Source organism: Neltuma alba, unplaced genomic scaffold (assembly GCF_004799145.2).
Source record: "Neltuma alba isolate B1F8T4 unplaced genomic scaffold, ASM479914v2 tig00002446_pilon, whole genome shotgun sequence".
NCBI lineage: Eukaryota > Viridiplantae > Streptophyta > Magnoliopsida > Fabales > Fabaceae > Neltuma > Neltuma alba.
In genome coordinates this window covers 81669-103059 of record NW_021632864.1, presented here as the reverse complement: position 1 = coordinate 103059, position 21391 = coordinate 81669, and the positions used below count along the sequence as shown (strand labels likewise).

Genomic DNA, 21391 nt, shown 5'->3' with positions numbered 1-21391 from the left:
TTATCAATTTTCTCTAAATTACCCCTATGGATACTCCCTCAACCATAATCAAGTAGAAGAAGGAGAGGGGGTATTAAGAAAGATGATTATGGTGTTTTAGAAAAAATGTGTCACTTTTCTTATAATTAACTAACTTACCTAACTTCCTTAATCTAATCAAATTAATTAAATGGGTCTTATATTAAGGACCGGAGGAGTACATAAATATGAGAGACAAAGTGAATTGGGGTATTATATTTAGGACCAAAATAAAATTCAAATAGGATCTTATATTAAAGACATAGGTAGTATTAAATAGTATTTTGTGTGTGCACACAACATGATAATGTTTTGGCTGATCCAAAATGCTGTTTAAGATCACCTTCACTGCATAAAAGGAGAGGGGAGGAGAGGCCTCTGCTGCGCTTCTTTTTTTGGCCTGATCTGCTCCTCTTTTTTTACTTTTTTTTTTTTTTAATTTTAATCTTAAATGCTTTGTTTTAGTATTAGTTATAAATACTTATTAACAAGTTTATGTAAATTAATTATTTATTACAAAGTAATTAAATTATTTTCAAGAAAAGTTATTATTTAAAAAAATTTAAATAAAATATGTTATACTAGGACGCATTAAAATACATGTTAGAGAGAGCTGAGATGGAGTGTGTCCGTAAATGATTTTTCTTGGGGGCTTCCTTACCTTCGAAGGAGAAAACGGAATCTCCTGAAGCCGACGTCAAAGGAAACTTCGTACCTCACTGCCGATGATTCCTCCCTATACCATGGAATCTTGTATATAAAAGCACGCACACACCATTCTTGTTATCCTAAAAGATACTCACCGAGTTCAAGTCGACCTCAGGAACCATGAGAGCCACCGGTGATGCGATCGTCCTCCACCCTGTAGGCACATTCAGCGATGTCACCGGCAACCGACAGAGAATCAAAGAGAAGATATTTGCCGATGTGTTCAACTGGGACAAGCCCGTCGACGCTGCCGGAGGTCCAGAATCGGAGCAGATGCTGGTCCTCCGCCGCCGGGCTGGCTCTTTCAGAGACGCAACCCCTTCCCGGAGCAGAGTGAAAGGCGAAATTCTTGCTGCGATCTTCAATCGGAACTCGTCTGGGGGAACAGGCGGCGGCAGATCGTCGGATTTGGTTCTCCTCCGCCTTCCGAGTGGTTCCTTCAGTGATTCCCTCTTTCACTGTTTCGAAGTACTTGGCTATCTGTTCAAAAGGGAACCTATGGACTGAGAATTGGACTCTCTGGTTTCTTCTCCGTTCTACAGGCCATTCGCTTCGATTGCTTTGCTTAGAATTCAGTGATTCCCTCTTTTTGGTTTACGCCGGTGATTGTAAAATTGTTGCAATTCTCCTTTCAGTGAAAAAGAATTAGAATTCTGTTTTAGGCTTTGGGCGATCTGTCATGGGAGGCGTTGTGCTGTTTCACTTTCAGTAAGAATTAGAAGTGGTTTTTCAATGATTTGCCTCATTAAATGTTCTGTTATGTCACCTAGTTTTAATTTAATGTTGATGACGACGCCGATGCGAAATTTGTTTCGCCGATTGCTGTTTCACTTTCGATATAAACTCGAATTGAATTGAATCTTCTTTCAATACTATCTGTATCTCGATGATGGGCGATACTCGGAATTTTCGTCGAAGGTTTTGGTACTGGCATTTTTACATTTTTTTTTCCTTTCATCAGAGGCCCAAGGTAATGTAAACTTCACTAAAAGAATGCAATGTTGGCCCAGTATGCTCAACATGCTCCTAATCAATAGTATTTATGCTTCTTCCTCGTATTTTCATTATATATTAATCTGCTCCAAATTTTGAAAAGAAAAACTGAAAAGGTAGGATAGATTTTTCATTTTAAATTTTTATAAAAATAAATCTATATATATATACATGATACAAACTGTGGAAGAAATAATTGTTTTAATCTTAGTTAATATTACATGCATACAAAATAACAACAAAATTAAGGTTATGTATGATCAATTTTCATCATTACCGTGTTCTTCCAAATATTAACGACAATAAATTTTATTCCACTAGGTATGATTAAGTAAATAATAACAACATACTCTTCCGGTCTTTAATATAAGACCCATTTAACTAATTTGATCAGATTAAGAAAGTTAAGCAAGTTAGTTAATTATAAGAAATGTGACATGTTTTTTCTAAAACACCATAATCATCTTTCTTAATATCTCCTTTCTCTCTTCTACCTAATTATGGTTCAAGGAATATCCATAGGGATAATTTAGAAAAAAACTGATAAATATAATAAATAGGTCTTATAATTAGAACTAAAATCAACTCAACAATTGAGTCCTATATTAAGGATTGGAGGAGTACTACTGAATTCTATTATCAATTAAATTTGTAAATAAATTATTAGGCAAGATGTCTCACTCAATAATCTCATTGAGTATTTTTTTTCCTCTTCTTCCGTCCTTCTTCGTAACGTTTTAAAATGTTTGATCTAGTTTCTTCACTAGCACATAATAGCCTTTTATGCATGCATCCAAATCACTTCAAATATTTTATTATTATTATTTTTCAATAAGTGCCACTCCGACTCTTCCTTATACATTATCATTGTAAATTTTTTATATATATTTTTTTTATGACTACATCTATCTCAACATTTGTATTCCAAACAATTAACAATTTTATAATTATTGGGAGCTGCGATTTTAGGAGTCCCCACAATTATAGTCGATGCCCCAACTGATTTCTGAGCCCAGCTCAGTTAATTAATGGGCTAAATAAGCATATGCACAAAAACTTTGAGCTCACTTATGTAAGTAATGGGCTTCACAATAACATGGGTTGGGATTATGAGCTAATGACAAATGGGTCAAAAACAAAAATGTTGGGTTTAGGAGATATGAGCGGACATAAAGAAACAGGTTTAGTGTACGTCGCAAGTGGTACCTCCAGGAAAAGGAAATTATTAAGATGAATGTGTTATCATATGAAAAAGAAGAAAAATCAAAATAAAAAGTGATTATATAGGAGCAAAAAGTTAATAACATATAGTATTAGTTTGATTGCGGTGGATTCAACAATCAATATATATATATATAAAAGATCACTGAAGATGTTAGGTTTGGAATAATTTGAAGGTAAAACTTGCAGTTCATATCATAAATTTCAAAGTTCAATCATTTGTTAGGTGCTGAGAAGACAAACAAAAAAATAAGGGTAATTGAGGTAAGAATGTTAAAACGAATATGTAATCATATTAGGAAAAAAAAATACAAGATTTAAAATAGGGATAATCACTAAAAAAACACTTAAATAATAAAAATGCTTATTTGAGTTATTGAATTTGTCAAAATCCTAATAAAGTTATATGAGTCAAAGAAGAATTAAAATTTTTTTTTTGAATGATAAGATGACAACAGGTGAAAATTACAAAAGTACAACGCAAAAACAATCAAGCCCTACTCTGTTCACCATTCGTCTCAGAAATGTCAAGAGGAGGGCAATCGAATTTTAAAATTTTATAAAATGATTCTAATGCCACTTTCATTAGAAACATAGAGAATTAAGAATTTTCTATTATTCCCGCATTGAGTAAGAGTTTTGAACAAGAGAAACTTGACGTCTATTATTAAAAAGTCAGAAAATCGGTCAAGGACATAACAGTGAGTTAGTTTTTATATTAAATCTTCCTCCTTTAATCTTGATAGTTTCATCCTGACAGAAAATTATTAATTTAGAATTAAAACATGTTAATTACGAAATAGAATGTTTTAATTTTCAAAGTTATATTGTGATAAAGTTTTGTTCAAAGAATTATTACAAGTGTGTTATAGAGACAAAAAGTTATTAATTTTGAATTGAAATGTGTTTAGCTATGAAATGAAACATATTAATTTTTAAGATTGAATTGTGATAAAATTTTATTTAAAAACTTGTCGCAAATGAGTTATTAAGACAAAAAATTGTGAATTTCGAAGTGAAATGTGTTAATTGTGAAATGAAACATATTAATTTTTAAGATTATGTTATGATCAAATTTTATTCAAAGACTTATTGTAAATGTGTCATAGATATAGAAGGTTGTTAATTTAGAACTAAAATTTGTTAGTTGCAAAATGAAACATATTACTTTAGAATTCTCGTTTTGTTTCTAATAAAAAGAGTATTAGAATCATTTCATCAAATTTTTAAAAAAATTTTAGGTCATATGAGGTGATTAAGAGTTTAATAAATTTAATAACTCAAATAAGAATTTAGGTTATTTACATGTCTTTTCAAGATTTTTTTTAAAAATATTATATACGAGAAAAAATTAATGTTATATGGTAAAGAGATTAATCAAAAGGTGGCTTCGACATATATAATAAATGCCACTAAAATGAAGCTAAGCTTAAAATTTTCAGCTTTGTGAAAAAGACTAGGGAAAGACAATGAAGGGGATTTAAGTTGTCAAATAACGGATCTCATAGTAAACGATACATTTATAGATTTAGTTGCAAATCGAACCATTGTAGCCAATCTTAATTAAGGCTTATTATTATTATTCAAGATTAACGATTTTTTTAATAATTTGCCAAGAAGATTAAAGATTTCAGAGGAAGAAAGCATGCTGACTCCGTGGATTTATCCTTTGAAGACTTGGTCAAACTCGGTGTGACGTGTTCAAACTCGCTACGACCTGGTCGACTCATCAACTTGGTGCCGGATATGAAGACGAGTTACACATATAGGCACCGAGTGGACTCATATACTTAGGATTTAGGAACATACGTGAATGTCCAAAATACACTCCCTGCAGCATTAAATTTGTGAATTGTATCATTTGCAAATACACTGGTCTTTATCTATTACATCATTACATGCATGAATTGAAGATTTTGTAACAAATTAAACATCAGCAGGAAGCTATTATTAATTAATTAAATCAGATTTTGTCTACTCATATTCATTCATGTATTTATTATTTGGGAGATAAGGCATCATACATATGGGAAATTTATTTTCTTAATATATTTACTGAAATTGGAAAACAAATATATTTAGCTATAAAAAAAAAGAGATATTTTCATTAAAGAAATCCACCCTCTTTAATTAATGAATATAACTTTGAATCTGGTCAGTTCATCCAAAAATAATCCTGAAACTAATTTTGTTCCATTGCACCTGGCACTAATGACTGTATACACAGATTAATTGGATTGGACAAAACAAATTAATGTCAATAAATGTATTTTTCCATGGAAGGAGGACGATGAGTGTATATAAAGGACTCACTAGCCTGTGGAAAGCACACAACCAAACCTTCAGTTACAGAACAAAGCTTAGATCAGAGTGAGCAACAATGGCGACAGCAAAGCATGAGAACGGAGCGGTGAAGGCGACGGAGAACGGAGGAGACTCGACGGAGACGAAGAAGGAGTATCTGAACGAGCCATTCATCGACCTGGCTGAGTTCATGAACGGCGATGACGAAACCAGGGCTAGGGCTTGCGAGCTGGTGAGAGACGCGTGCATGAAGCACGGGCTATTCCAAGTGACCAGCCACGGCGTCGACCCGCTTCTGATTCGAGAGGCCTATGAAGAGATTGACTCCATCTTCGGAATGCCTTATGAGAAGAAGATGGTGGCGGCGAGGAACCGCGGCGCCGTGAAGGGCTATTTAGGGACTTTCGATGAGAATTTTTCATCCAAAGTACCGTTCAAGGAGATCTACTCTCTTCATTACAGCAACGTGGGATCTGACTCTCAGGTCATCGACCATTTCAAGTCTGCCTACGGAGATCTCCTTCCTGATCGTACTGGGTACGTAAGGTTCTTTTATGCTCATATGTGTGTGTGTATTTACGCATATATAAAACTTGATGTTATATGTCTCTGGAACCTCACAATCGAAGTAAGGTTCATAAATTTTTAAGGGTAGTTTTCCAATAGGTTAGTTTTTTCAGGTTTGGGTTTCCTTTTGGACTTAAATTCACAATAAATGTGCTTTTATTGAGAGGTAATGATTAATGTCGGTTCTTAAAGGGGAGTGCATTCTCATAATCACACATTGGTCAGCCGTGTGTTTTATAATTTCAAGAGGCTCTTCCACTTAATAGATTACTTTGTTTGAGATTGGGCTTTGTCTTTGACTGGCGTTCATATAACTTTTGATCGTTGTAATTTTGAACAGTTTGATTGAAGGTGATTTGATTGATTATTGTACACAGGAAGGTGTATGAGAGGTACTGTGAGGCAATGAAGGAGCTGTGTGGAGTGGTCATGGAGGTGATTGCAATGAGTCTGGGCGTGGATCGATCACACTTCAAGGAGTATTTCAAAGACGGTGGAGGCATATTGAGATGCAGCTTGTACAGACCCTGCGACAATTCAAACCTGTCCATAGCCAAAGGTCCTCACAGTGACCCAGTCTGCATCACCATCCTTCATCAAGATCAAGACTTTGGTCTCGAAGTTCTCATGGATGGCAAGTGGCTCGTCTGCCAACGCCACCCGGAGGCCTTCGTTGTCAACCTCGGCGACACTTTCCAGGTACAAATACCCAATAGAGCTGGTAATATGGATTGGGCCCACGTTAAAGAGCTCTAACAGCTAATAACTTCATTTGTAACAAGCAAGTGATAGTAACGATTTATCATATCTTCGGATACATGTCAAAATAACTTCATTTGTAACAAGCAAGTGATATAGTAACGATTTATCATATCTTCGGATACATGTCAATTGTTTTTTGTGTCTGTATGTACTGTAGGCGCTGTCGAATGGGAAGTACAGGGGTTGTGTGCATAGAGCAATGGTGCTGAAGGAGCATGAGAGGAGATCGTTGGCTTATTTTGTGGTTCCAAATAGGGACAAGACAGTGAAACCACCTGAGTTAATCTTCGGAGAGAAAGAGGAAAGGAAGTATCCAGATTTCCAGTGGTCTGATATGTTCACCTTCACCCAAATCTATTATACGGCTGATACTGAGACTCTTAACCGCTTCATCGCATGGCTTCCCAACAAGGATTCTGTTCCTGCTGCTGAAGATGCTTAGTTACTACTTTGCCTTCCTCCTATATCAATAACGATCGTACTCTTTACTTTTATCAATGGCAATATGTGCTCGGAATAATCCAAGTTACTTATACATGTTGTACTTGGTGTCTGATCTGAATTATCTTATGTTCCCGTGTGTCTGTTACATGGGGTGATGTTAGAGTTATAATAATGAATAAATTTTTATTTTCCCTTGTGCGAGAGGATATATTCATATTTCTCTATAGATGTAATTACTTTTAAGTTGAACATAGTGACCATTACAAATTGGAAATTAAAGAACTAATAATTAGTTAATATCATAGCGTATGGCCAGCGGTTTTGCTGATATGATATAACAAAAGAAGTAAAGCTCATTTTGTTACCTCGTTGCCAATACTAGAGTCTCCTCGATAAGTCTCGTGGGAAAGATAAGTTACTATTACTAGCAGTATACACCATAAGCTTAATTTTTTTTGGGGGGGGGGGGGCGCTACGCAATGCTACATGCAACAAAATTAATTTGGGTTAATACAAATTTTGGTCTTTTAAATTTGTCATCATTTTAGTTTTGGTCCATCATATTTTAATCTAGGTTAGTTCATCAAGTTTTTTTGGTCTAAATTATTAATCCTTATAATTTAATAAAAATCTGAATCATTTTGTCTCTCGAGAAATCAAAACCCATTATTTAAAACTTAAGAGTCAAAGTCAATAATTCATGCAAACTGAAGAGACAAACCCAATTAATTATAAGAGGATATTTCTGATGAATTATCAGTACTTTCTTTTTACACTACAAAAAGAAGGAAAGACCACTTTGTTAGATGTGAGGATGTGTATCAGCATTATCCGCCCCCACATGCATTCATGTACACCATACCATGGCAAAACTACATAATTGCAATGCAGATAGAAAATGAACATAAAGATATTGATAATATTCAATCAAAATTTTGGACAGTTCAAATTCAATCTAGATATGTAATATGACTTAAAATCATTTTAACCCATCAAATCCAAACATTCGGTGAGAAAAATTAGCGAAGGATTATTTCCTCTCTAAAATGAGGCACTAACGTGGGGTTAGGGAGGAACGAAATCGCCCTCTATACCTCTAGCATAAGCGAATAATTAGTGAATTTTAATTTGTTCCTTATTAATCATAAAAAGTACTACTTCTGGTTTTTAATGTAAAAGCTAATTAACTAATTTGAGTAGATTATAAGAAAATTAATTAAATTAGCTATTTGTAATAAATAGATGTTGTCTTTCCAAAAATATTCTTATTAATCAAAAGTCTTAGTTAGAACTACCATTACTATATAGATTATCTTGAGAAAGAACAGATAAATATGAGAAACAAAGTGGATTTGAGTATTATATTTAGGATCAAAATAAAAATCAAATAAGCTCTTATATCAAAGACCGGAGGTAGTATTTAATTATTTCATCCTATATATCATAAATATTTCTTAATTTTTTAATATGAAAAAAAAATTTACACAATAATTAAGCTTAATTAAAAGCTTAATATATAATAGAACTTCAAGCATCTTGATGTTATTTTTCAGTAGCATCCAGCATTTTAATCTTATTTATAGTCTTGATGTTATTTTTTTAATTACATCCAATATCCTAAGTTTATTTATAATTTGGGGTGCTGAATGCATTATATATAAAATTAGGATGCTGGAAAAAAAATAATATTACGAATATAGATGCATCATAAATAAAATTAGAGTATTGGGTGTAACTATGAAATAATTTTAGGATGTCGGATGCTACTTTTACCTTTTAAAAATAATGAAATAAAAGTCAATAAATGATTGTAATATGTAAAATCTTTCAATATGTGAAAAGTGCAAGGAGATTATATACACTTTTAAAAGATTTTAAATTTATAATTAACTAATAATAGAAAATTTTGAAATTTAAAAAATGGAAATTACTTAAAAATATGTTTAAATAAATATTAATTTCGGATGATTTGAGAATAAATATATATAGATTCTATACAAGTTATATATATATATATATATATATAAAGACATAAAGTAATTCAATCCTTGGCCAAAAAAAAGTACTTCAATTTAAGTATTTAAAAATAAATAATTATTGATATATATTAACTGCATAAACATAACAGAGTTTGCTAAAAAATATAAATTATTTAATATTTTTAATATACAATTCTTCCGTTTTAGATTAATTTCTAAAAACATAACTTTCAATAAAAACAAAAATCTATAATATAAATAGTCGTGTGTGTGTGTATGACATTATCAGTTCAAAATAAAATATATGTGTATTTTGACAAAAAGAACATTCCTAATATGAATATATGATGTGGCAGGAATGTGGTGTAGGGACCATAAAGAACTCAACAATCCCCTTTCAATTTAGAAGCTAAATAAGGCAATATAAGGTTCAGGTTCTTTCTTTTTTTTAAAAAAAAAGGCAATATAAGCGCTGCGTGCATCCGTATAGTTTGCAATTGCAAGTATGTACATTAATATTTATCTATTACGTACATGCATGAATTTATGATTTGTAGAAGAGGAACCTATTAATTAAATTGAATTCTCACTATGCATATTCATGTATTTGGAGAGACTTATACATGCATATGTCATAGATGCTGATACATTCATTTATTATATTTTTTGTATTATTCTCTAAATGTACATCTTCTATATTTATTTTTCTGAATTAATTAATTGGTTAATATGTATTACTTTTAGAAACAATCTCAAAAAAATACCTTTAAAATTTTAAAATCCCAAATCAAGAATTATTACAAAAATGTGTTGTTATTTGCTTTTTAAACGTTGTTAATCGTTATTAAATTATAGTAAACAAGACTGATTTGAAATTTTAAAATTTTAAAGTATTTTTTAAGGATTCTCCCTTGCTTTAATTCATGTTGTTAAATGAAAAAAAATGATTAAGAAGAAACCGGCAATTATTAATTATTTTATTCCAAAAACGTCTCTCCAAATGCTGAAATTCATCATGAACCATTTCATTTTTCATTAATCCATGAAACATCCAATTAACTGATCAACAATGTTAATATCTATCAAGAACAAAAATTGGGAATAAATCTATATATTTTTTATTAAAAAAATATTTTAAAAAAATTTTCTTAAAAAAAAAAGGTTCACCCTCTTTAATGAATTTAACATTGAATCTGGTGGTCATTCTCCCCTCATTCAGTTGAAACTAATAAGCAAATACATAAAACATTAAAGACAATAATTCGGTTTCATTGCACCTTGTAGTCAACCACAGACACAAATTAATGCCAACAATAGCAAAAAAAATAAAAGAGAAGAAACAATCCCATTAATATATCTTTCCATAGAAGGAGGTTGAGGGTATATAAAGGATTCATTAGCCTCCGAAACTCACCCAACCAAACCTTCTGAGTTGTATCACAGAAAGAAGCTTCGGGTGAGCAACAATGGCGGAGACAATGAAATACGAGAATGGGATGATGGTATTCGACACAAGCTTGCTGAAACAGAAAGAGATGCCAAGCGAGTTCGTGTGGTCGGCGGAAGACCTGACGGAGACGGCGAAGGAGGATCTGAACGAGCCACTGATAGACCTGAGCGATTTCTCGAAAGGCGACGAGGAAGCCATGGCTAGGGCTTGCGAGCTCGTGAGAGAGGCCTGCGTGAAGCACGGGTTCTTCCAAGTCACCAACCATGGCGTCGACCCTCTTCTGATCCAAGCCGCTTACGACGAGATCGGCTCCATCATTGGGCTTCCTCTCGACGTGAAGCTCAACGCAAAACGGCAACGCGGCAGCGTTCAGGGCTATTCTGGTGCTCATGCCGATCGGTTTTCCACCAACTTGCCATGGAAAGAGATCTACTCTTTTGAATATAGCAACGAGGGTTCTGATTCGCAAATCACTGAGCATTTCAAGTCTGCCTTTGGAGACAACCTTAATAAACATACTGGGTATGTACATAAGGTTCAAGAACTGTTTTGGTTTGAACTAGATTAGCAATTCTGAAAGTGTTCTAAGAACTGCTTCATTTTTTCAAATACTATATCCGAATATAAGAGCTCGTTTCACTTTTATTTTGATTCTAATATATAAGAACTCAACTCATTTTGTCTTTCATATTTATCCACTTTTTATCAAGATAGTCCTTGTGGTAATAGTAATTCTAACTAATGTATTTGATTAGCAAAGGTATTCTAAAAAAAAACAACACCTATTTATTACAATTAATTAACTTAACAAACTTTCTTAATCTACTCAACTTAGTTAATTAATTTTTATATTAAGCATCATCAGAGTACAATCAATTTATGTCAACGCCAAGTTTGAGTCTGAGACCTTATCTGACGGGTGGCGCTCATATGCAACTGTTTGATTGTTGACAGGGAGGTGTATCAGAGGTTCTGCGACGCGATGAAGGGACTGTCGGAAGTGATAATGGAGGTATTGGCGATGAGTTTGGGATTGGAAAGATCATACATGAAGGAATATTTCAAAGATGGTGGAGGCATAATGAGATGCAACTTATACCCACCATGCAACAGTTCGAACCTCACCATGGGCACTGGTCCTCACAGTGATCCGACCAGTGTCACTATTCTTCATCAGGATCAGGTTGGTGGTCTCGAAGTCTTCATCGATAACAAGTGGCTCGCCGTTCACCCTCGCCCTGAGGCCTTTGTCATCAACATCGGCGACACCTTTCAAGTACGTTCCTCTTAATTATGTGTTCTCTCCGGTCTAAAATATAAGTAACTTTCAATGGACTTACCAAAAACGAGAAAAAGCGGTTGATTCATTAAATCTGTTTTAAAGGGGTGAAATTTTTCGACTTTACTCCTATTCAAATCTGTCTCCCGTCCCTCCTCTTTTTCTACATATATTCAATGTGTACCACCAATAAATAAGGGGGTGGGATTGAAAAAATATACTACTTTCAGTTATTAATATAAGATATAGTTAATTAATTTTAAAAAAAAATTAAGAAAACCAAATAAATGACTTATATTATTGATCAAGATTTTAGACCCAAGGTAACACACCTACCACTTCTTTTTTCCCCCACATGTGTGTGTGTGTATGAGTTAATGACCATACATTGTGATACTAGGCGTTGACAAATGGGAAATACAAGAGTTGTCTGCATAGGGCTTTGGTGAACAGGGAGAAGGAAAGGAGGTCATTGGTGTACTTCACTGTTCCAAAGAAGGACAAGACGGTGAAGCCACCTGAGAAGCTCATGCTGGAAGAAAAAGAGGAGAGGAAGTACCCTGATTTCAAGTGGTCCGATTTCTTCACCTTCACCCAGTACCATTATCGTCCTAATACTCATACTCTTCCTAACTTTGTCCATTGGTTTCTCTCTTCCAAATCCACCAATCAGTCCATCCCATCTTCTAATGCTGCTTAATTAGTGTCCTTTCTGTTCCTATCTCGGATGGCCAAGCTTATGAATAATGTATTCCCATGTTGCCTCTGGTCCCAAATAATCTTCTTCATGTTCCGGTGTGTCTGTTACTTCACAGCCTTCCTACCCAGGGATGATGTAATAAGAGTTATGATCAATAAAGTTTTATTTTCTGTTGTGCGAGATTATCTCTCTCTCTCTCTCTCTATATATATATATATATATATATATATATATTACCGTCGAAAAAGTACCAACGTAACCCAATGTTGATCCAAGGCCAATAATATTTCAAACCGCACCATATAACTTTTTGTTAAAGAAATGCAGAAACACATACAGATTCATATGTATCCATTTATGTTATGAATAAAGCTCATTTTGTCATTTACACATATATGCATAGATATGTATGATATATTAATCCATATACGTATACGCCGCAACACTAATTAAATATAGCAACATTAAAAGTGAAAACTGGAAATGAATATATATAGGCCGTCTGAATTACCAATGTTTTCTCTTTCACATTAGAAAAGGAAAACCAATTTTGTTAGATGTAAAGATACATGTGTAAACATTATATGTATATCAATATATACGTGCGAAACTACACATAACAAAATTGCAATGTAGTGAAAAATGAACATGAAGATGTTATATATACTTTTGAGTGTGAATGAATTACCAATTTCCCACTGAAGAATCCATATTGTCTTGGGGCTGTAATTGTTTCTGAATTGAATTTGATGAGAAAGGTAAGGAAAATGTCTGATCGGTGGTCACACAAGGAGGCGGAGGAGGAGGAGGAGGAGGAATGAGAATGGTTGAAGAATATACACTATTATTTAAAGGTAGATTATTATTATTAAAATTAATACTATTAGCATTATTATTGTGTTCTTGATGATGATGATGATGATTCTGTAGCCTTTGTTGATGATGATGATCAGAACGTTGTTGTTTGGGAATATTAAGCTTCTCTCCTTCTATCTCTCTATATTTCTGAAGGTAAGATTTCAAAGGATCCACATAGTCCTCAAAGCCAAGTGTGGTAATGGCCCAGATAATGTCATCGCCATTAATGGTCTTTCTTTTCTCTCTCTGGCACTTATCGGAGGCCTCGCCGGTGACGAAGCTGATGAACTCAGAAACACATTCTTGAACAGTTTCTTTAGCGTCCTTTGAGATTTTTCCATTTGCAGGCATCACTTTCTTCATGATCCTCCCAACGTTTGCGATGGGAAGGAACCGATCTTGTTCTTTGTTTGTTGATGATGATGATTTAAAACAAGGGCTTTCAGGACTGCCCGTGCTTGGCAAATTTGGAGTGCTAGGACTCTCTTCTTTCATTATTTTTATTATTAGCTGTTTTTGTTTGTTTTTACAGAAAGAGAGAGAGGGAAGAGAGAGAAGAAAGAGACATATGGTGTGAGGTTTTTGAGAGACGAGAGAAATGGGAATTAAGGGTTACAACGAGAAACGAAAAGTGAGGCATGAAAATAGGAATGGGCAGAGGTTGATTTTTTCACCACTGAAACCCTAGGGACTCGCTCTTGCTGTCCAAGTGGTATAGCTGACCTTCCAACGTTGTTTATTTCATAATCAAAATGATTCCCTAAAGAGAGGCATAGCATATATATTTTCTTCGTTTTTTGCTCTTGAATATATATATATATATATATATAACGTTCTTATTAAGTTTTTAGTTATTTTTGTGGGTAGAATATTTGCTGTGATTTCAGTCCTCTCTTCATTATTTTTCCTTTCTTCTCATCATCCCATTCCCATTATTGGATAAAAAACAAATGAATGTATTCAATATTTTATAAACCCATTATTATTTTTATTTCATTAGATAGTTCGCAGTTGTGAATTATCAAAATCAAATTTTAATTTTTAAAATTTATTTACTTTTTATGTAGTATTATAATCATAATTTTATAAGACGTTTACTCAACCATTTTCTTTTCTTAATTTAGTGATGGATGGGATGAAAAAAAGAAAATGGGATGAAGAATTACTGAGGAGATCCAAATCCTGAATCCTCTGTCGTTGAGCTACAACGTGAAAAACTTAATTACACATACGCAGCTGCTGAGACATTGGAACTTTTGGAGCTATTCCCAACTTTCAATGCCTAATATAATCATATAATGGTGGGAGTATTAATCATTATAATTGAAAGTCCTGAACCCTCTCTTCAGTGTCACCACTTACTAATGTCTTTGGAAGCATCTAAACTTCTCACTACTCACTATAATGTCAAAACCTAGCAGATACACCAGATGATATGATATATTTATATGAACGGATCAAGTATTATCTAAAATGTCTTACAACAGTGTACAAGAAAAGGAAAGGTATGACTACATTCTATATTTACTGTTGTTCCTCGCGTGGGGTTTTGAGAGAGTTCAAGCTGCTCAAATTACTTTAGGGCTAAGCATTAGGAGTTTCGGTTAATAATCACTTGGCGGACTAAAATAAGTCTATTTGGTCATATCCAGAAGAAAGAAAATTTTTTCCCCGGGGGGGGGGAAGGAGGTCAATTTGGTTACACTCGGGCCAGAAGTCAAAAGCAGATACGAGTTCAAATACATGATTATACTATCGAAATTCATCCCTTTCTTTCAATGAAAAAAAGATAATCTTTTTATACGTAAAGATCCTTCCCAAAACCAATGCTGATCTTTTAACCGGATTGTAGTGACGCAACTAAAAAAGTATTTGGTATTAGATAAAAATGCTTTTAAAAAACACTTTTTTCATTAATTGAAATAAATTTATCCACATATTTATTTCAGATGCCGTAAAATTACTTTTAAAATTATAATTTGATTTGTATTAAGTACTCTTAAGTAAAAAGAGCCCAACTTGCAGTTAACACGCCAAATTAAGAAACTGGTGGTTGGCGGGACCGCATCATGCGCTTCCAATCCAAGTACTCAATTGTTTTCTACTTTCCTTCATTTAATTAATAAAATCTGATGTCAGGAATGCACTGAGATCATGTTTATTCAACTAAATTTGGTACACTTCGAATCTTTGTTCCGAGACTGACTTGATCGTCTAATAGAGTTCGTTGAACTTGAACCTGGTCCCCACCGTTTGAAACTGATAAGCGGTAATAGAATTTGGATTCTCCCCCATCCAACTCACGAACAAGTTGACAAATGGGAACAAACATACCAGTTGACCCTAGCTTCAAATCCTAATTACTCCACAAGAGTAGGAAGCAGTAACCCACTTAGAATCTCTGGTGCCCTCTACAAGAAGGTACGATGAAAAATAAGAAGAGGGTAGGCCGGAAAGCACGAGTATTAAAAAAATTTATAATTTTTTTAGGACCCAAATGTTCAAAATATCAACGGTATCATACCATCAGTTCTGGCATACATCTGCCAGTATGATTTCAAGAATAACAGACTATTAGGCTTCTAAACCAATTGCCTTTACACTTGCAAGAATGCTGCTATCAGGTTTCCTTCCCCACTATTCAACATTACAGTAGAAGACATCACCCTCTGAATAAATATCAATATAAAAAACCAAAGGAGGACGGAACACTAAAGTGCCTAACTAACATGATACATGTCTTGAGTGGAAGTACCAGTTACACAAGATTTTTCTGTCCTTTTTTTTTTTTTTGGCAAAAAGCAATCAAAAGTTACACGAGAAATTAAAGCAGCCAAAACCCAAAAATCAACTAATTTCTCATCTGTGGCGCCTCCATGACTAGGCAAGAGCGTACTCAAGTTTTTCCGATTCTGTCGGCCGCCACATGGACTTCTCGACACAGAGCAATCCCTCCTTGTCCTTGGAGTAAGTCATGCGAACCTCCCACTTCATTGCCCTCACCATGCTTTCAAGCTCAGTAATAATATCAACATTGTCGCGCACAATAAGCTTCCCCTCAGGCCTGAGAATCCGATCAACCTCAGCAACAACAGCCACTAAATTGCACCTGCGTAACCAAACCAATCCAGATTTTAGCAATCTGACTATTAAATGCTGTTGGCGATGAATGTGAAAAGACAGCAACTAATGCCACACCTCTTCTTAAGCTTTGAAAACAAATGATCTGCATGGACGAGATCATAGGTCCTAGGGTACGTACTAAAGGATTCACACCAATCATGATATATGCCAAAAAGACCACGCTCGTATATAATGGGAAGAGTATCTGCGGTCTCTATGGAAACCACGTTCATGACCCATATTTTCAAATCCCTCAGAGCAGCGGCAAATCTGCAAACCATACCCAAAGGAAATAGCAAGCAAGGATGTCAGATGATAATCACAAGCCATTATAACTCGAAATGAGCAACAACTGAAACAATGAATTTTGCTCACCCTCCATAAACAGATCTCATATCCATGACATTCCTCACATTCGACCAGTCAATTCCCATCCCATTTAGATAAGACTTAGACACTACACGACTCCAGTGTTTATAGTCAGTAGTAAAATCATCAGGGGCAGGCTTCCCATATACTCCAGTTTGGGAACTCAACAACCAGTATGGTGCTTTGGTCAGTCTTGCTGGCCACTGCTCCGGCCATTGTGATCCACGTTCACCAGAATCCACTGGCACTTTGTGCATGCAAGCTTGCAACGGAATATTCCTGTCACACCAAATAGATTAGACCTTCACATTATATTAAAAGTCTACAAGTTTATTGAATGAGACCTTGTAGAACAACGTTTTGATTAGCAGCGGAAACAATAAACATCAATCCAAATGTATTCAAGTTAATGATTTTTATACGTGAACACAGTATGCCTCCTAAAAGTTTCACTTGCTTCAAAATAGCATTAACATATCAGTAAAGCAAAAATACCATGCTGCATTAGGATCATCCGAATCTGAACACATAGGGGGATCATTCTTTGAACGTTTCTCATAGCACTCATTAGAAAGTGGCTTCCTGTAGATAGCAATACCCACACCATTAACTTTATCCTTGGTGATTGACACAACTTCCCAGCACATAGCCTTTGTTAGTGCCTTCATGGCTGCAAATGAATGCACAAAACTTATTAATTAATATACACCAAAATTTAAATGGTTAAAGGAGGTAACTGAAGTTCTATACTATCTACCATTCCAAATTTCAACATCTTCAGCAAGCTTCTGATAAATAGGAGTAGCAGACCAAACAAAGAAACCGCCAGGTCGCAATAGTCGATTCAGCTCTAAAAGAAGTTTACCACCTGCAGCAGAACAAATTGATAAGCATCCCAAACAAATCCCTCTTGTCTTTTACATTGACTTCGTGTCATTACTATCCATACAGGTTATCTGAAAATCTCAATGCCTAAAAAATGGCATGAACTTTTTTGAAGCACACATGCAAGACAAAAACATTTCTCTTGCCATACAACTTGTCTAATAAGCACCATAAAGGTTAGAGCAGTTGAGTACCTTCTATATGCCAAGGAACTCTGCATCTAGCACAATGGACAATATCAAATACTCTCCCGGGGAATGGTAGCCTCTTTGTACCCATCACAGCAGATATAGCAGGAATTCCCCTTTCAAGTGCAAATTGTACTTGTGCTTCATGTTCGTCCTTAGGTGCAAGAGACATGGTAAGTACATCCCTATCAAAGAGAAAGCCTCCGAAGCTGGCAACACCACATCCAACATCCAGTACCACACGTGAGCGCTTTCCCCAAGCAATATCAGGTACAGACTGCATTACCAAGATGCCTTATATTAATCAAAATGACCAAGAACATTCATGGTCTACAAGATAGATGGAGATGAAAAAATGCCAACACTTGACAGAGTATGTCATAGCCAATTAGCTTATGAAAAGTTTTAAATTTGGCTTTAAAAAAAAAAAAAAAAAGCTTTAGATATCTAACAGGAAATAGATGCTACGATTGTCACTGGGCATGCAGTATATATTTTTGGAAAGCAAAGCAAAATGTCATCCAAATATAAACCTACAGATGTATTGACATCAACATCAACCGCAAATGTCAATGCCAACAAAATAGAAAATGCATCTTACCTCTTGTATAAAGTCAATGTAATGAAGTGCCCCGTGCTTAAATTGGGTTCCACCACCTGGAAAAGTGAGGTACTCGCCAGTAACTTTCACCCAGTTTTGGTGACCCTTGATTTGAGCAAGCTTAGTGTGAGGAACATTGTAATACCATATCTGCAGGACAAAATCTCTTATTTTATGGAAGAATAAATTTTCAAATACTAAATGAAAATTTCCAAGCATAATCAGTCTATTCCTACCTTCTCCCTGCTTTTAGGCCACTCAATAGGGCGTTTATATCCTTCGGGAAGAGTAACCAGGCAGGTGGGAGGTTCTTCAGGACAGTGCCTCTCTCGATGTTCATAGTGCTTAGTGCTCCGAAGACTCTTAATTGCTTTCAAATTGTCAAGACATGGAATGTAATCAGGACCAGCAGTAACTTCACAAACTTTCCAATTGTATCCAGCTAGCTGTTTAGAGGATTCTTGAGCCTCCTTTTCATCCTTTGACTCTGTTGCCTGAGTTTTAAAGGACCCAGTTTGAGTGGTAGTTTCATTTAGAAGCTCTGACTGAGCTCCAGAAGGGTATACCTCATTGGAACTCTGGTTTTTGGCATCCCCATCGGTATTCTTCTCACCAGTGCCCTCATCAGAGCCGTTGTTATCATTTCCTTCCACCTTCTCCTCTATCTTATTATCTTGTGTTCCACTTGTATCATCTGATTTCTTCTCAATTTCATTTGAACCAGAGCTTTTGTCATCATCTAACTCAGATTTTTTCTCACTCTCGTTCTCATCAGATTTCTTCTCTGGCAAATTTTCTTCGACCTCTCCCTTATTGGAAGATTCATTACTGTCTTCATTTTTCTCTGAGACTTCAGGGTTTGATCCTGAATTTTCTGTCTTCAAATCTGTGTTTTCCGCTCTTTGATCTCCATCTTCTTTCCTGGCATCTTCAGAAGACTTCTCCTCTGTCTTATCTTGGTTTTCTGACAACTTATCGTTGTTCTCAGGGTTGACATTACTGTCCCCCCTGGTTGCATCCTCAGGAAGATCACCTGGATTATCTTCAAATTGCCGATTATTCCCTTCATTAGTTTCACTCACCTGTTCTTTCAACCCACTCTGTTCTTTGACGTCCTGTTCTTTGATATCATTCTTATTTTCCTGAGCCACATCCATGTTTTGGACAGGAACGACAGAAGATGAAGTCATCATCCAAACCCCAACCAAGCATAGCGCAACAAACACCACAATAGTCACTGTGGAGCAGTAACTTGAAGCTGATCTCCTAGTATCTATTCTAGTGTATTTCCCAATCGCCATTTTGTTCGACTGCAGCAGCTGTTCACAAATAGTTTAGACCTGGACAGGAACATAACAACAATGAAATACAACTCACAATGCATATCAAAAATGCAAAAACTTAGTTGCCATTATCTACCTAATCAGTTGGCACCTGCGCATGACATGAATTCAAATGTCCCCCAAATTTTCATGTGCAAAGAATAGTATAAAAATTGAACACAGATATTAACTAAATGTTGGCTGAGTAAAAACCACGTTCGATTAATACTTAATAGAAGTTCTACACATCTACTTTTTCTAAAAAATAAAACAAAATAAAAATCTAAGGTTAGACTGGCGAAATATTATACACGAGAAAGAGAGGATCCGAAGGCATCAATGATCATTTTGCATCACAGCGATTGAAATTCAGCAGAGATTCGTGAAGGGTAATGCAACGCAAATCACCACTGCGGGATTATGACATGTCATAAAGATGCAAGTACTTTCAAACCATACAAATACTGGCTCCCCCGCGCCTTTGTGGTTAACTGCTACGCACCAAACTGTGAAGGCACGGGTTCGGAAGCAGTTCGCAGAAAGAAAAGAAAAAAGAAGAAAAGGATACAAATAAATTGCATGGCGAAATCATCAATGATTACACAGATCTACACATTCCGAAACACATTCACAAAGAATAACAATTCATACAGCAGCATCGACAATCATTGACAGATTTTCACAAGAAGATCAAGAAGAATAATTCAGATACGAGCACAACACGCATCAAAATAAAACGGAAAATGACACAAGGAAAAAAAGAAAGAAAGAAAATAAGCTCAAATCACGCGTTTAAAGGAAATATTTGAACTGAGCAAGAAAAATAAACGGACAAATCCGAGAAGAAGGTGAGAGCGTAACTAGATCTAGCACACGGAAAAAAGATTCGGCATACCTCTCGTTAGCAGATCTGAGTGGGAGAAAGGAAGATGATCACTCCATTGTGCTAGCAAAAAGGTGAGAGAGGGATGAGAAATGACAGCTGTGTTACGCGAGTGTGAGACGAGGAAGGAGTAGGAAGGCAGAGATTATATAGAGGAAGAGGGAAAGAGGGACGAACATGGGAATAAGGCAATTTGGTCGCTAGCGATTCAGTGGCTATAGGATTTGCTGAAAGGAACAACATAAAATACCAACGATGAGAGAGAGAGAGAGAGAGGTGAAATGATGAGAGAGAGAGAGCCAAGGACGACAGGCGTAGCTAAAAACAGAGAGTCGGTGGACGAGTTACCGCCACGGGAAAGCCGTGAAACCGGTTGTGAATTGTGACGGATAAAAATGCTTCGCCAGCTCAACAAATTCAAAAACAACAGAATATAAATAGTTTCTTTTAAAGGTTTTCATTAATTTTGAGTTGAAAATTAAAATAATTATTAAGTTGTGTTAAAAAAATTGCAACTAAATTGTAAAAAAACAACATAAACGAGAGAAAATCCCTATGAAATCATAAGAAAGAAACCTAATTATCAAAAAAAAAAATCGCAACAATTAGAACAATGTTGTGATGTCCCTCATTTGTGATGGTACTTTTTATAATTACATTCTTTTTTGATAATTTGATTATAATTTTTCTTATGAAAAATCTCTTCAATCACACTATCTATGATCCATAATTAAATA

The 21391-nt window shown here is 35.1% G+C and overlaps 4 protein-coding genes across 4 annotated transcripts; 2 read left to right on the top strand and 2 right to left on the bottom strand.

Moving 5' to 3' along the window:
• The first annotated feature begins 5320 nt into the window (after nucleotides 1-5320).
• LOC114728246 (gibberellin 20 oxidase 3-like) lies at nucleotides 5321-7015 on the top strand. The gene is made up of 3 exons (XM_028915124.1): nucleotides 5321-5781; nucleotides 6189-6510; nucleotides 6731-7015. Exons 1-3 carry the CDS (start codon nucleotides 5321-5323, stop codon nucleotides 7013-7015), a joined length of 1068 nt encoding a protein of 355 aa, XP_028770957.1.
• A 3447-nt stretch (nucleotides 7016-10462) lies between these two features.
• Nucleotides 10463-12425, top strand: LOC114728239 (gibberellin 20 oxidase 2-like). Its single transcript, XM_028915113.1, has 3 exons — nucleotides 10463-10968; nucleotides 11401-11722; nucleotides 12126-12425. Exons 1-3 carry the CDS (start codon nucleotides 10463-10465, stop codon nucleotides 12423-12425), a joined length of 1128 nt encoding a protein of 375 aa, XP_028770946.1.
• Nucleotides 12426-13109: 684 nt separating this feature from the next.
• Nucleotides 13110-13778, bottom strand: LOC114727483 (nuclear transcription factor Y subunit B-7-like). Its single transcript, XM_028914186.1, has one exon. It carries the CDS (start codon nucleotides 13776-13778, stop codon nucleotides 13110-13112), a length of 669 nt encoding a protein of 222 aa, XP_028770019.1.
• A 1970-nt stretch (nucleotides 13779-15748) lies between these two features.
• Nucleotides 15749-20904, bottom strand: LOC114728056 (probable methyltransferase PMT26). The gene is made up of 9 exons (XM_028914879.1): nucleotides 20667-20904; nucleotides 18686-19789; nucleotides 18450-18599; nucleotides 17855-18125; nucleotides 17533-17643; nucleotides 17271-17445; nucleotides 16782-17054; nucleotides 16482-16676; nucleotides 15749-16392 (listed from the first exon to the last, which is right to left on the bottom strand). Exons 2-9 carry the CDS (start codon nucleotides 19748-19750, stop codon nucleotides 16164-16166), a joined length of 2469 nt encoding a protein of 822 aa, XP_028770712.1. The 5' UTR covers nucleotides 19751-19789; nucleotides 20667-20904; the 3' UTR covers nucleotides 15749-16163.
• Between the last annotated feature and the right edge of the window lie 487 nt (nucleotides 20905-21391).

Coding starts and splice junctions, on each gene's coding strand:
- LOC114727483 (XM_028914186.1), bottom strand. CDS start 13,778: ATGAAAGAAGAGAGTCCTAGCACTCCAAATTTGCCAAGCACGGGCAGT.
- LOC114728056 (XM_028914879.1), bottom strand. CDS start 19,750: ATGGCGATTGGGAAATACACTAGAATAGATACTAGGAGATCAGCTTCA. Junction 17,446..17,532: donor AGATGTTGAAATTTGGAATG/GTAGATAGTATA, acceptor ATTCATTTGCAG/CCATGAAGGCACTAACAAAG. Junction 17,055..17,270: donor GATGATCCTAATGCAGCATG/GTATTTTTGCTT, acceptor TTGGTGTGACAG/GAATATTCCGTTGCAAGCTT.
- LOC114728239 (XM_028915113.1), top strand. CDS start 10,463: ATGGCGGAGACAATGAAATACGAGAATGGGATGATGGTATTCGACACA. Junction 10,969..11,400: donor AACCTTAATAAACATACTGG/GTATGTACATAA, acceptor GATTGTTGACAG/GGAGGTGTATCAGAGGTTCT. Junction 11,723..12,125: donor ACATCGGCGACACCTTTCAA/GTACGTTCCTCT, acceptor TTGTGATACTAG/GCGTTGACAAATGGGAAATA.
- LOC114728246 (XM_028915124.1), top strand. CDS start 5,321: ATGGCGACAGCAAAGCATGAGAACGGAGCGGTGAAGGCGACGGAGAAC. Junction 5,782..6,188: donor CTCCTTCCTGATCGTACTGG/GTACGTAAGGTT, acceptor TATTGTACACAG/GAAGGTGTATGAGAGGTACT. Junction 6,511..6,730: donor ACCTCGGCGACACTTTCCAG/GTACAAATACCC, acceptor TATGTACTGTAG/GCGCTGTCGAATGGGAAGTA.